A 13,759-nucleotide genomic window follows, 5' to 3' on the forward strand; every position below is an offset into this window, starting at 1 on the left:
TGCTGTGCAATATCTGCATGATATTAGGGCAAGACTCGAGTGAGGCAAGGCCTTCTGGTGTGGGTTCAGGAGCCCATTATTCCTGAGTGTGTGTTTAGTGACGACAGTGCTCACGTGGACACCCCAGGAATGCTTGGTGATAGTGATTTTGGTATACTCATAACAAAAAAGTGACTACTGTGCATCACAAGACCTTTTTGTAGACTGTGTTCTGGTACAGAGTTACGTGACGTGCACTGACGGCAATAATGATGATGAAATTGAAGATGAAAATAATGAAAGTGAGTCTAATGGTAACAACACAAACAGTGACACTAATGTATCACAACAAGAACATACAGAATGTGAGGAGGTAGAAGTGGACAGTGACGAGACATGCATTGACCTTGATAGTGAGCCTGACCCAACGAATGCTAGTGAAAGTGAGCCCATAACTCAGTCTTATAATGAAACTGAATTGTTGCCGGCATCAATAATCAATGATTTATTTGATGAAAAATCTGTGTGGCGATTTTTAGAGAGTACAGAGAAAGACTTTTATCAGTACGTGATTGATTATGACAAGGCCATTAAAGTTATACGCACTCCTCAGGATTTACGTAACTTCAAGTTACTACGATCGTCAGGGATAATAAAACGAAGGAACTAAACAAAGTAAGATTGTAATATTGTACTGTACTATTATCATAGTACAGTACTGTTTATTTCCCAAGATTATGCAAACTTTCTCCGCCTTTGTATTCGTATGTTAATTACGTTGGGGGGGGGATGAGTGTAGTGGTGTTTCCTTATTATTACACACTGTTATACTTAACAATATTAATAATAGGGACAGAGAGATAAATGCTGATAGGCAAATGAGTTTTTTATTAGTATTTAGATTTTTGTTTTTGGGGGGTGTAAGATGAGTGTTGTTTTTTGGTGATCATTAACTTGTTTTACAGTATTAGTCCACAATAATAAGAAAATTTAGCAGAAAAATGCGATTATTGTTGGTTTGAACATCAAACAACTGTACTGTACATGACGGGTAGTTATTCTCATTCAACTCGCGATAAAATAATAACTATTCACTTTTACTATACTGTACTTTTATCCTCCTCACCACTGATCGGCTCGTTAGCCGCTTTGTTACTTTTCTTTTTCTTTTATCCTCTTCACCAATTGATCAGCTTGTTAGCCTCTTGGGCGATCGGTCACGTCTCTGTTACGTACTGTTGGCAAGTACTGGGCAGGCACTGGCTCCTGAATGTACCTGAACCTGCTCCAGTGTTGGTCAAGTCTGGTCTTGAAAGAGCTCACACTCGGTGCCGTCACAACACTTTCTGGTAGATTGTGCCAAGAGTTCACAACCCTCACTCCGAAAAAGTTTGCCCTCACAGTTTTCTGGAACTGCGACTTCTTCAATCTTGAGCTGTGACCCCTTGTGGGGTGAGCGTCCGCCAGCTCCAAGTAAGGACACTTGACTGAGTAGTGCCCTTTGAGATGCTTATACACCTCAATTAGGTCGCCCCTTGCCCGCCTGTAGTACAAGCTCAGCAAGTTCAGGCGCTCCAATCTCTCAGGGTAGTTGAGGTGCCAAAGTGTAGGCACCAGTCTGGTGGCCCTCCTTTGAACATTTTCAACCAACTGACAGTCCCTAGCATATCTCGGGGACCAGACTGGGTGACAGTACTCCAGATGGGGAAGCACTTCACTCTTGAAGATCGTTACGAGGGACGGACCGTCTAGATATTTGAACGACCTTCTTAGAAGACCCAATAATTTTGCCTGATTTACCTTCTTGTCGCAATAGCCCGAGAACTTCAGCTCATTGTCAACATACACACCTAGGTCCTTCTCACATTCAGTCTCAAATAGTGCAGTTTTTTTATCCCGTTGGGACATATGATAAGCCTCCTTACCGTTGGTACGCCCCAGGTGCATCCTCTTACACTTTGTGACATTGAATCTCAGCAGCCATTTCTTCGACCATTCTTGGAGCTCACAGAGATCCTTCTGCAGCTCTTCACAGTCCACATGGTTCTTGATTTCCCGAAATAACTTGGCGTCAACGGCAAACATTTGTATGGAGGAGTGTACAATGTCAGGCATGTCATTTATGAAGCAAACAAACAACAGCGGACCCAATACACTGCCCTGTGGTACCCCGCTTGTGACAGGTACAGATGATGATTTCGTGCCATTAAGCACCCATCACTGCTTGCGGTCATGTAGAAAGTCTTCTATCCACGCTAGGACATTTCCCCGAATTCCGTACCCGTCCAGTTTGATTTTCAGCCTTTCGTGGGGTACACTGTCGAAAGCCTTGGCAAAATTTAGGTATATATTGTCGATATTACCACCCTGTTCCAGAATATGGGTCCAAATATCCAATACCTTGAGCAATTGTGTTAAGCAGGAGCGCCCAGGCATAAAACCGTGTTGGCAGTCCTTTACAAGGTTGTTTCATGGTAGATGTTCCATCGCGGCATCTCTGATAATACTCTCAAGTACTTTACATATTATGCTGGTCAGGCTCACCGGTCTATAGTTGTTCGTGGAGTGACGATCGCCCTTCTTGAAGATAGGACTCACATAAGCCACTTTCCAGTCACTGGGGACCTTTTGTTCATCCAGGCATTTACAAAACAGGATCTTCAGGGGCTCGGCAAGCTCGTTGCACAACTCTCTTAGCACTCTGGGGTGTACTATGTCAGGGCCGGGACTCTTATGGACTTTTTGCTTTGACAATTTATTTCTAATACCCTCTTCTGTGAACCCAATGTGGGTCAGTGCTGTGTCGAACCGTCTCCTCAAATGCAGGAATGTTAATCGCATCCTCTCTTGTGAACACCGAAGAAAAGAAGCTGTTCAATGCCTCGGCTTTATCCTGGTCAGAATCTGTGTAACTACCATCTTCAAGCCTCAGGTCTGATACTCCTACTCGCGTTTTTAATTTCGACTTTGCATAGTGTTAAATGCCTTTGGGTTTGACTTGACCTCGCTTGCAACTAGCCTCTGGAACTCCTTTTCAGCCCTTCTACACTCTACCTTTGCTTGGTTTCTGGCTTTTGCATAGATCCTCCTTTCCTGCTCATCGTTTGACCCAACCCATGTCTTGAATTTCTGGGTTTTCTTCTTAACTTTGTCGACCGCCGTTCTTGTGCCTTAATGAGTCAGGCCAGTTGATACCCTTCATCTCTTCCCTCATCCTGTTGTAATTTCCCTTGTAATATTTGCACTTTGGCCTGGCCTTATCTTGAACTAGGTAACAGTTAAATCTGAATGACAACACTATATGGTGACTGGTGCCAACTGGGGCAAGGTGTTCCAGCTTGGCCACCATACCCTCCTCGTTTGTTATGATGAGGTCTAGTGGCTTGGGTGTTTGCTCCCCTCTGTAATGTGTTAGGTCTCTAACATGTTGGAACAGAAAATTGTCTCTCAGAGTTTCCACAAAAAGAGTAGCAGGGTTATTCAAGTCATTTGTGGTGAACTCATTTCTCCAGTCGATGTCGCCATAGTTAAAGTATCCCATGATAAGGAGGTGGCTAGGGTTGAGCATTGCCTCATTGTCTATTAAGGCTCTTAAGTTCCTTTGATTTAATGGGCCACAGTTTGGGGATCTGTAGATACATCCGACGATAAGTAAGTCCCTTCCCTTTAATTTAATTTTACACCATTTGGACTATTCTAAAACATCCTCTCCCTGTACCCTCTCCTGGCTGGCTCTAAGGTCTTGCCTAGCGTAGATAACCACACCCCTCTTGCAAGTTTCTTGAGAAAGGTTCGTAAATAAGTCATATCCAGCAATACTGAACTCGCATTCCTCTGGGTCGATTCCCCTGTTCTTGCACAGCAGTTCTACAACTCCTATAATATCTGGTTGGTGTACCTTCAGTAGTGTTTCAAACTCTTCTCTCTTATCAAGGATCGTGTCAGTATTAGTGTACATGACATTCAAGCCAGAATTTGTTCTCGATAACGTCTCTGCTCTTAGTAGTAAAACCCCCCCCCCATCCTCAGAAGCTGCAGCATTTGCTAAGTACACTGTATTTTGCAGGGTGTGGTTAGAAATGTTATTGTTTACACGGCGCTCGCCTCCTCCAGGCTGGTAGGCGGAGCTGGTGCCACCTCCCGGGTGGAAGGTGCGCTGCTGCCCCCTCCCCCTGTGTCGGCACACTTGCTTCAACTACCCTCTCCCTGAATATAACTCATGTACACCCGTCCCCGTTCCTCCTCGACTCTTCCCTTCTCTGCTTCAAGCCCTGCAGGAACTTCTTGTGCTGTTCCCTCTGCATTACAGCACTAACTTCCAGTTTTCACAGTTCACTAGGAGAAGGATTGAGCTGCATGATAAAAAAAAAGAAACCTCTAGCTTAAAATAACACAAAATTTATGGTTGTTTAAACTTAAAATACTTTAAATGCAGTTTTCTCAGCTTTTTTAATTTGGCGCTTCACCTCCTCCTAATGCAGAGCGCCTCATATAACATCAGGTTATGGTGAGTAGTGTAACTTAAACATGATAATAACAACATAGCTTAAACAGTATTTAAGTTGAATACACCTACAAAAACCGATCCATCATTGATATGAAGATACAAAATGTTCCTTATAATAGATTTCATGCTAGCAATTTACTGTAAATATTGAGGCAATGTTACTTAACAGAATACTGGCAGCGGATATCCCTGCAAAAGGGGATCTTCATCGAAGATACAATGTATAACATCGGCACTGATCTCCAAAATAGTGTACAGTATGACAATGTTTAATATGGGATGAATATTAGAACAATGGATACCATCATTCTAGTCAGCTCTTTCCTCATTTTATTACAGTATTTTAAGACTGAAATAAATGTTTGCACGAAATACAAAAATTCTGTACTAGTTTCAAATGAGAAATGGAACGTCTTTACATTCGAGGAAAAGGAAACTTGTAAAGATTTTTTATAGCATTAGTATGTCATTGCAGTGTATACTCAAATTATGTTATTGCATTTGTCAGGTAACATAATGGCTGAGTGGAAACTTGATCTGAGCAATATGTATAGGGGGTGCTTTGACAACAAGTTAACTGATCTGACCACCACTTATATTGTTTTAACCATTTATCGACATGGTGGAATTTCATGTCCCAGCTAGGACAACTTAATTTTATTTTGTTTCTGCCTGATTATTTCGGGGTTGTCAACTTTGACATCATTACTGGACTCCTTACATGTTTCCATAACTTCCTCTTGCCTTTATGTAATATATTTAGTTTTTTATAGTCAAATCTATTATAGTAATTCACTCACTAACGAAAATTGACAGTAAAGTAGTGGCCTCTGATTTGTGTGTATATTGTTGCTACATAAACAGTAAGTTTGTTAGCATGGCTTTGCAGACACATAGACAGGTAGACAAAGAGAGAGAGAGATGTGGTGGAACAAATATTTCACATAACCTGTTGTGTCAATCTACCACACCATGCACATGCATATGGCTGCATGTTGTCTCCATGTGGGGGGGGGGTCATGAGGGCCAGCCGTTCATTACCCTGTACCACCGCTGTTAGAAGTTTGTAAATCTTACTGACCATTCAATATTGTAGTTGTAAGTAATGCCTATTGAATTTTTGTTTTTCAAAGTAAAATCTGGATGATAGCTCACAGTTCCAATGTATAAACCTCTTCCATTAACCCAAACTGCAGTGTCCCTCACAATGTTTGTTAGATCATTCAAGTAACATGTGTGTTAGTGGGAAGTTTCAGCACAGTGACTCGCCATCAAGTTATGGGACAACTTGCTCACTCTCTGGCCTTACTATATCACGAATTCCTGACCCAGACTTTACATATATACAAATAATGGTAAAAACAAGTACAATACTATACTAAGAAACAACCCTATCAATCAGTTCCCAAGCCATACATAAGAACATAAGAATGGTGGAAACTGCAGCGGGCAGTCCCATTTACACCCAACCCCTATTGCTCATATATCCACCCAACCTATGCTTGAAGCTATCCATCGTATTTGAGCCAAGAATGATGTTTGGTAACTAGTTCCACTCGTCCACTACTCTATTTCCAAACCAATGTTTACCTATTTTGCTCCTAAATCTAAATTTGTCTAATTTAAAACCATTGTTACAAGTTTGCTCCTGGTTGGATAGTTTGAGTACCTTTGTTATGTCCCCTTTGTTTAGCCCTGACTTTCATTTACTTGTATACACCTTTATCATATCGCCCCTCACTCTATGTCTCTCGAGGGAGTGCAAATTAAGATGATTTAACCTGTCTCTGTACTCAAGGTTCCTAATGTCCGGATTTCTCTATAACATCGTTGTTCATCTGATATCTGGTTTCTCTGTTTACATCTCCTAGACTAAGTACTTTATATTTGTCCACATTGAATTTCATCTGCCATTTTTCAGACCATTCAAATTTTTTTTTTTAGATCTTCCTGTAGTTTTGCGGAGTCCTCGTCAGATTTAATTACATGCTCTATTTTAGTGTCATCGGCAAATTTACTTATGTTGCTGTCTTCGCCAATATCTATGTCGTTTATGTATATAATAAGTAATAATGGTCCAAGTACTGAGCCTTGGGGTACTCCACTTGTGATGTTACTCCAATCGGATTTAGTGCCATTAATGCTCACTCGCTGTTTTCTGTCCTGTAACCACGCCCTAATCCATTTTAGAATATCTCCTCCAATGCCATGAGCCTCCACTTTTCTTATTAGTCTTTCGTGGGGGACTCTGTCGAAGGTTTTGCTAAAGTCAAGATGTACCACATCATAGTCGTGCCCCTTGTCCACTGATTCGAAAACAGCTGAAAAGAATGTTAATAGATTAGTAAGACATGAACGCCCGCTTGTGAAGCCATGTTGAGAATCATTGATCATCTTGTGCTTCTCCAGGTGATTTCGAATAGAGTTTGAAATTATTGTTTCCAGTAATTTGCCTGCAATTGATGTTAAGCTGATTGGATGGTAGTTAGAGGATAGTGATCTATCTTCCTTCTTGAAAATCGGTATTACATTCGCTATCCTCCAGGATTCTGGTACTACACCCGTTTTTAAGGACATGTTAAACAATTTTGCTAAGGGCATACTAAGCTCTTCCTTACATTCCTTTAATACTCTGGCAAATATCTCATTGGGACCTGGCGACTTATTAGGTTTTAACTTGTCTATTTGCTTACTAATGTCATTACCAGTCATTACTATCTCGCTCAATCTATTTTCTTCACTATCTCTGTATATAGTCAATGCCTCAGGTATCATGTTGAAATTTCCGTCGTTATCAGTTAGCTTGCCGGTATCTGACTGTATTGGTCCAATCTTTTCTTGTGTTTTACTTTGATACATTTGAAAGAATCCCTTGGGGTTTGACTTCGCCTCCCTTGCTACCTTCAGTTCATTATTCCTCTTTGCCCTTCTTATCTCATTCTTAACCCTACTGGCCAATACCTTATAATAATCTTGAAGGTAAACTTCACGATTTATTCTTCTACCTATGGCCTTCCTTTGTCCAATAATATTCTTTAAATAATTGTTTATCTATTTAGGATCATTGTTGTCTGATCCGAGTTTTCTGTATGGTATGTTCAGCCTATGTGCAGAATATCGTTGTCAGGTCTCCAGGTAAAGTGAGCTTGCCCTCTGTGGGTACATTGCGTGAGGTCACCACACATGAGGTCATGTAATCCATCCCCAAACGTGATACCCCTTCTCTCAGCTGCCTTTTGAACCTATCAAAGTTTGCCCTTCTGAAATCTGGGACTTTAATGGAATTTTCCTTGCATCTGCCATTAAATTCTAATTGAAGTCTTATTTCTTTGTGACTGATGTTGGCAAGTTTGTTCCCTACCTCGACATTACTAATGAAGTTTTCTCTGTTTGACAGAACTTAATCGAGTATATTATTACCCCGGGTGGGTTCGGTTATATGTTGACTTAGGAAACAGTCTTGAACTGTTTCAAGAAAATCCTCTGATTCTGAGCTACCTGTAAGACCGATCCAATTTATTTGGCTAAAGTTAAAGTCGCCTTTTGTACACACTTTGCTATGTCTGGATGCCCTGCACATGTCATCCCAAATGAGTCGTTCATTAACTCTATCAAGATTAGGAGGTCTATATATTACTCCTGCGATTAATTTTTCTCTACCATCGATTAATTCTATCCAAATTGTTTCTGTATTCAGTTCAGTTTTTATTTCCATATTTATTTCACACTTCAGATTATCCCTGACATATATTGCTACTCCCCCTGCTTTCCTAATCTGCCTATCGATATGGAATAATTTGTAACTTGCAATTTGGTATTCAACAGGTAACTCTCATGAGTCTAAGTTTATCCATGTTTCGGTGAGTGCTATTATATCGATTTTTTCGGTACATACCAACGCCCTGATTTCATCCGTTTTGTTTCTCATACTCCTACTGTTTGCGTAGTAGACATTTAAGTTAGTCGTGTTCTGAGTCCTTTCTTTGACGCGTTTAGGTTTTAACTCCCTGCCTAATTTAGTTTTGTCATCATTCCTGGCACGATTTCCCTGTAACCTTTCACTCTGTTTACCTGCTCCTACTGCAGTCTCCTCCACCTCTGTGCCCATATGTTCCTCTAGCAGTTTAAAGACGTTGACATCTTTTGAACTGCCCTCTAGAGAGAGCCAGCCAGGGTTGCCACCCCATCCCCAGACACATGCACCCCATCCCTAGCATAAAGGTCCCTTCTGCCATAAAATTTGTCCCAGTTGTCAATGAATGGGACTGATATTGACTTGCAATATCTGTCAAGATGGCCGTTGACATCAATTGCCCTTGACAACGATTCATTGCCAACTCTCCTTCTAGGCAGGACGCCACATATGATAGGGATCCCTCCCTTCAACCTAATACGTTCTATAGCTGTCTTGAACTTATCAAGAAGCTCCTCACTCCTACACCGGCCAATATCATTGTCTCCTGCACTAAGGCAGATAATGGGTTTGTTCCCATTACCAGACAAGATATTGTCCATCATGTCAACTATATCCCCCACCCCAGCTCCTGGCAAACAAACCCTCATCCTATTTTTATTTCTACCACAAAAAGCTCTATCCAGGTACCGTACCTGGGAATCGCCAACAATTAAGGTTTTCGTACCTTCCTTCTCAGCCCTGTCCCTGACTATGCTAACGTTCAATTCGTCTATCAAAAAACTAAAAGAGTTTTTACTTGAGTTGTGCGACATTGCACCATGAGCAAGGGAGGTACGGTTGGGATAACATAACACCTGGAGGCAAATATACATTATTTTTATCTAGTTCTTTTTTTTTTCACATATACTACCCATATTTATTTTATAATTTAGTTCTAAGTCATTACCAGTATGTGAGACCTGACATCAAGACTTCCTCCACTACATTTGATCATGGATTGTGGAAAGTTGTACAGTACAGTACAGTATATAAATAATGAATGACAACTACATTATAGATGATGTGAGCAGAAGTGAACCATTTCTCTAGTGGATAAACTCTGTCAGCTCCTTTGAGATTTGATTTTGTGTGTTTATTATATATTTTCCCCAAGATTTATATTAAGTTTTGAGAAAAGCTTTTACCCCTGTAACACAGCCTTAAGTGTGGGAAACATGAAGTAATGTTTGCTTTAGGAAAAGTGTGTGTATGTATATGTGTGTGTGTGTGTGTGTGTGTCTGTGTTAACTTGTGCTTGATGTTTCAGTCCTTCCCATCTCTCTTTAACTCTGGTCTTACTCATCCCTTCAGTATACCCCACTTTTTTTTATGTTTCTGTGCCCCTTGGTCCACCTCACCCAAAAGTAACTAAGAGTAGATAGATGACCACATCAGAGTAAACAAGAACTGTGCTGAGAATTCTCTTTGTGAGGACCTGTTGACCTTGACCTCAAACACTGTCTAACTATGACAGAATTTAACTACTAAAGAACTATGACAGAATTTAACTACTGAAGAACTGCTTAATTTCTCTTGTTTTAATCTTTCTTTTTGGGTAATTTGTTTTGAGATAATGTTTACTGTACGTAGTTTGTTTACATACATACAGAGACAGAACCAGTCATGAACTTCCCTCCTGTCTTACATAAAATTCACCATGTATTTTTGGATGTGAAAATTGAACTTTAAAATTATTATTATATCTTACAGTGAATACAAATATCATGGATTCTCTTTCAGCCTGGTCCACGATTCTTGTGTATCCCTGTGCTGCTGCGAATCTTTCTCATCCCTGCCTTCGTGTTATGCCACTTCTATCCCGTTAATGTCGAGAGGATCATGCCTGTACTCATAGACTCTGACTGGGCATACTGGGTTCTCGGTGCCATTCTGGGCATAACTTCAGGATACTACTCCTCCCTGGCAGTTATGTATTGCCCAAGGTACAGTATACAGCAGAGTTCAACCTTTTATTGCAGGTTGGGTTTTTTAAATCTTATCTGCCATCTCTCACCCCCCTCAGAGACATTGCGCTGCCCAATCACTATATACAGTATCTCCTTTGTGCTCTATATTCCCCTTATCCCTTCCTCTAATCTCAGTTGGGTTCAGCTATAGGAAGAAATGTAGCTTTTGATGAACTTTGTTGTTTTACATGTATTTGGTGATTCTTTAATTACATACAGTAAGTGGGTTCATATTAAAAAATTGTATAACACTAATATTAATAATATTTATTCAGTAAAATCAAACAAGTTTACTGTTGGTTTGGTTTGGCATGTATATAAACTCTACAGGCATACAGTTCAGCATGACTATAGACAGTGTAGGTATCTGATGTATGTAGGCCATGAGAGTACAGTACAGTATACAGTTTCCTGTGTACCTAGACAATGCAGGCACACAACAGTGGTAAACAGTAAGGAAATTTGAGCAAGGATAGCTGACAAAGCTGTCAGGTGCTTATTTTCAGGAGGGTTCCTTTGCTTAAGCTTAGGGTTAGTCTCTAATCAGTACAGTAATAGAATATTTATAGGAGTAATAGTTTACAGTTGGTTTGGCATGCACAGTTCAGCATGTGTAGGCAGTGCAGGTACAATAGACTGTAAAGGTATTGTATACAGTTTCCAATATACCAAGACAGTGCAGGTATACAACAGTATTAAACAATAAGCCAATATGACCAAGCATCGCTGACAAAGCCATCAGATGTTTATTTACAGTAGTCAAACAGCTAAACAAGACAGACACGAGACATTTTGCACATTATTCACCATTAAAAGTAGGGCAAGAATAACATGGTAACAGACATAAGGGCCATGCAAAACTCCTCACACTTACAATGTGATGGGATAGAAAGAACTATGACAGGGAGAGAGGACAGAGGACAAGTTGTATGGAGGCCAAGTTTTATGCTGTGACACAAGGCTATTGACATCCATGACCCTGGTCAATACAGGGAATGAGCAGACCTCTTGTGTGGGCACCACTGTAGGTGAATGCATGGGTGGCTATCACCTATTGCTCACATAGAGGGTTATGTGGGTAATTCGTCTGTACAGTATGCAGTCTTTACCATCTTAACTTTTTGCATTCATTTCACATGTCCATGCCTTTTCAGCAAACTTCTCTTCATCCATTCCACAACTCTGAAATTTACACCTTCTGCTCCATAGGATATCAGACATGACCCCTTGAGACTGCTGTCATTTAACTAGATAGCATTTTTATCAAACTGGTGTGAGGATGATATTGTTGACATTGTGAGTTATCCAAACCAGTGCTGGTTGACGAGTTCTGAACATCTACATAGATTTAGCACAAACTAAAGCCACTGAAAAAAAGAAGAAGAAACTTTAGAATCCATTTTGGTTCAGAACCCCTTGTATACCCAGGGGGGTCTCTGCTGAATAAAATCACTTGGTGTTAGCCAAACAAAATTTTAAAAGTGGCATCCCATAGTGAGGGGGTTAAGCCATAGTTGATGATTCATAAGTTCAGTGGGTCATTCATTTTCCTGTCTCTTGGCAGTTTGAAATTTAGAGACTTTGTGAGCCCCCATGTCTGTTGCTGATCTGTGAATATTTTGGTCATGTAAACCGTAGATATTCAAGGCAGTAATTTAACCTAAAATGGCAAATTCCTTCACAAGAGACTACTATTCCAGACTGGTGCATCAGGAGGCCAGGTTGCTAGGTTAGTTTTGACAATACAAAAACACGAGTACAATACCGCATTAAAGAGAGAAAGTATTGGAATTTTCTGATGAAAAGGGGGTCCAGACCCCCAGAATTCCCCCCCCCCTTTCCGGATCTGCCCCTGCAGAGCTATGTTATAGTTCAACTCATAATTTTGGTTAAATATACATAATTTTCTTCATTTTCTTTTACTCTGTTACAGGCACACACATCATTCATACAGAGTCTGCCAAAAAATCAAATAAATAATTATCATAAGGTCAAAAACATAAAGGTATTAACAGTTTTTATGTAATCGGCAATTATCTCACAGAGCAGGGGAGCAGGGTGGGTGATCTCTCGGCTGTTCTCTGTCTGTGTCCCGTGAAATGATTGCCAGATGGGAATGTAGTATTTTTTCTTTTATTTATTATTATTTTTTTTCATCCAGGCAGTCACCAAGCTGATTCAAGAGACGTGTGGCTGCTACCTGTATGTCGTGACTTCACATAAGGGGTGACGTGCGGCTGGCCACACTTATTTCTCACTGCCTCGATACATATGTTCACTTCCCTCACATACACACCCATGCTCTTCATTTTTCTTATTGTATAGTTTTATAGTATACTGTGTGCACTATAAAACTATAACATATTGTATTGTACTGTATACAGTTATATGAGAAAGGGTGTTAAAAAATTAAAATTGCTAAGTGAATGATCGTGAAATAAGGGATACCTGTATAATCTTTCTAAAGTGACCAGTGTTGAAAACATTAGTCTACTATTTATATTTGCTCCTTTCACAATTTCAGGACAGTTGAGCCAGAGTATGCTTCTGTAGCTGGTATGATGGGAGCAGCATCACTTATTACTGGCATTTTTGCAGGCGTCAGTTTCCAGGTAATTTTGACTGTCTCCTTTATGTTGTATTTGAGAAAATTTGTTGTGCAAAGTCCATACAGCAGATTTTATTTTAAAAACCAAAGTAGCTAAAGAATAATGTAGAAACCATGAAGAAAAAAAGGTAGATGAAGGATTGCAGTACAGGTGAGTTCTCATTATTGAAAACAGAATGGTGTGGAATGACTTGTCAGGAAACGAAAGGTATAGAAAGGGAATTAAGATCTTATGAAAGGATAATAAAGTAAGATTTTTTTTTTTTAGAAGTTTTTAATAAGGGACCAAAGGGCCCCATAGCAACATTGTTGACATCCCCCCCCCCTCCCCCCCTATAGAGACCATTTTTTTTAGTCACCACTGCACTGCAACAGCTGTGTGGGCACCACATAGCACAGCCACATTGACCTATTACTAGCACATTAGCTACATGATTATGGCACTATATATCACTGACACGGTGAGACAGATTTAACATTTTATCTCTTGTATATGTTTGTAAAGATCTGGTAAAATGATCTTGGAGTCAGGTGATATGTGCCTCAACACCCCGCCGACCACCTCCACACCCCGCCCTCCACCTCCACATCCTGCACCTCCACACCCTCCTGCCCTCCACACACACACACACCCCCCTGCCCTCCACACACACACCCCCCTCCACACACACACACCCCCCTGCCCTCCACACACACACACACACACCCTGCCCTCCACACACACACACACCCCTGCCCTCCAC

General features: G+C 40.6%; 1 protein-coding gene across 1 annotated transcript in view; it reads left to right on the forward strand.

The window, feature by feature from the left end:
* Nucleotides 1-13,759, forward strand: part of LOC121857221 (equilibrative nucleoside transporter 1-like) — a 120,905-nt gene that overhangs the window by 99,650 nt on the left and 7,496 nt on the right. Inside the window, exons 10-11 of the mRNA XM_042353175.1 lie at nucleotides 10,182-10,384; nucleotides 12,933-13,020. Of these exons, the coding sequence (XP_042209109.1) occupies nucleotides 10,182-10,384; nucleotides 12,933-13,020 (291 nt within the window). The remainder of the gene's footprint in view (nucleotides 1-10,181; nucleotides 10,385-12,932; nucleotides 13,021-13,759) is intronic.

Source organism: Homarus americanus, unplaced genomic scaffold (genome assembly GCF_018991925.1).
Source record: "Homarus americanus isolate GMGI-L3 unplaced genomic scaffold, GMGI_Hamer_2.0 scaffold20465, whole genome shotgun sequence".
Taxonomy (NCBI): Eukaryota; Metazoa; Arthropoda; class Malacostraca; order Decapoda; family Nephropidae; genus Homarus; species Homarus americanus.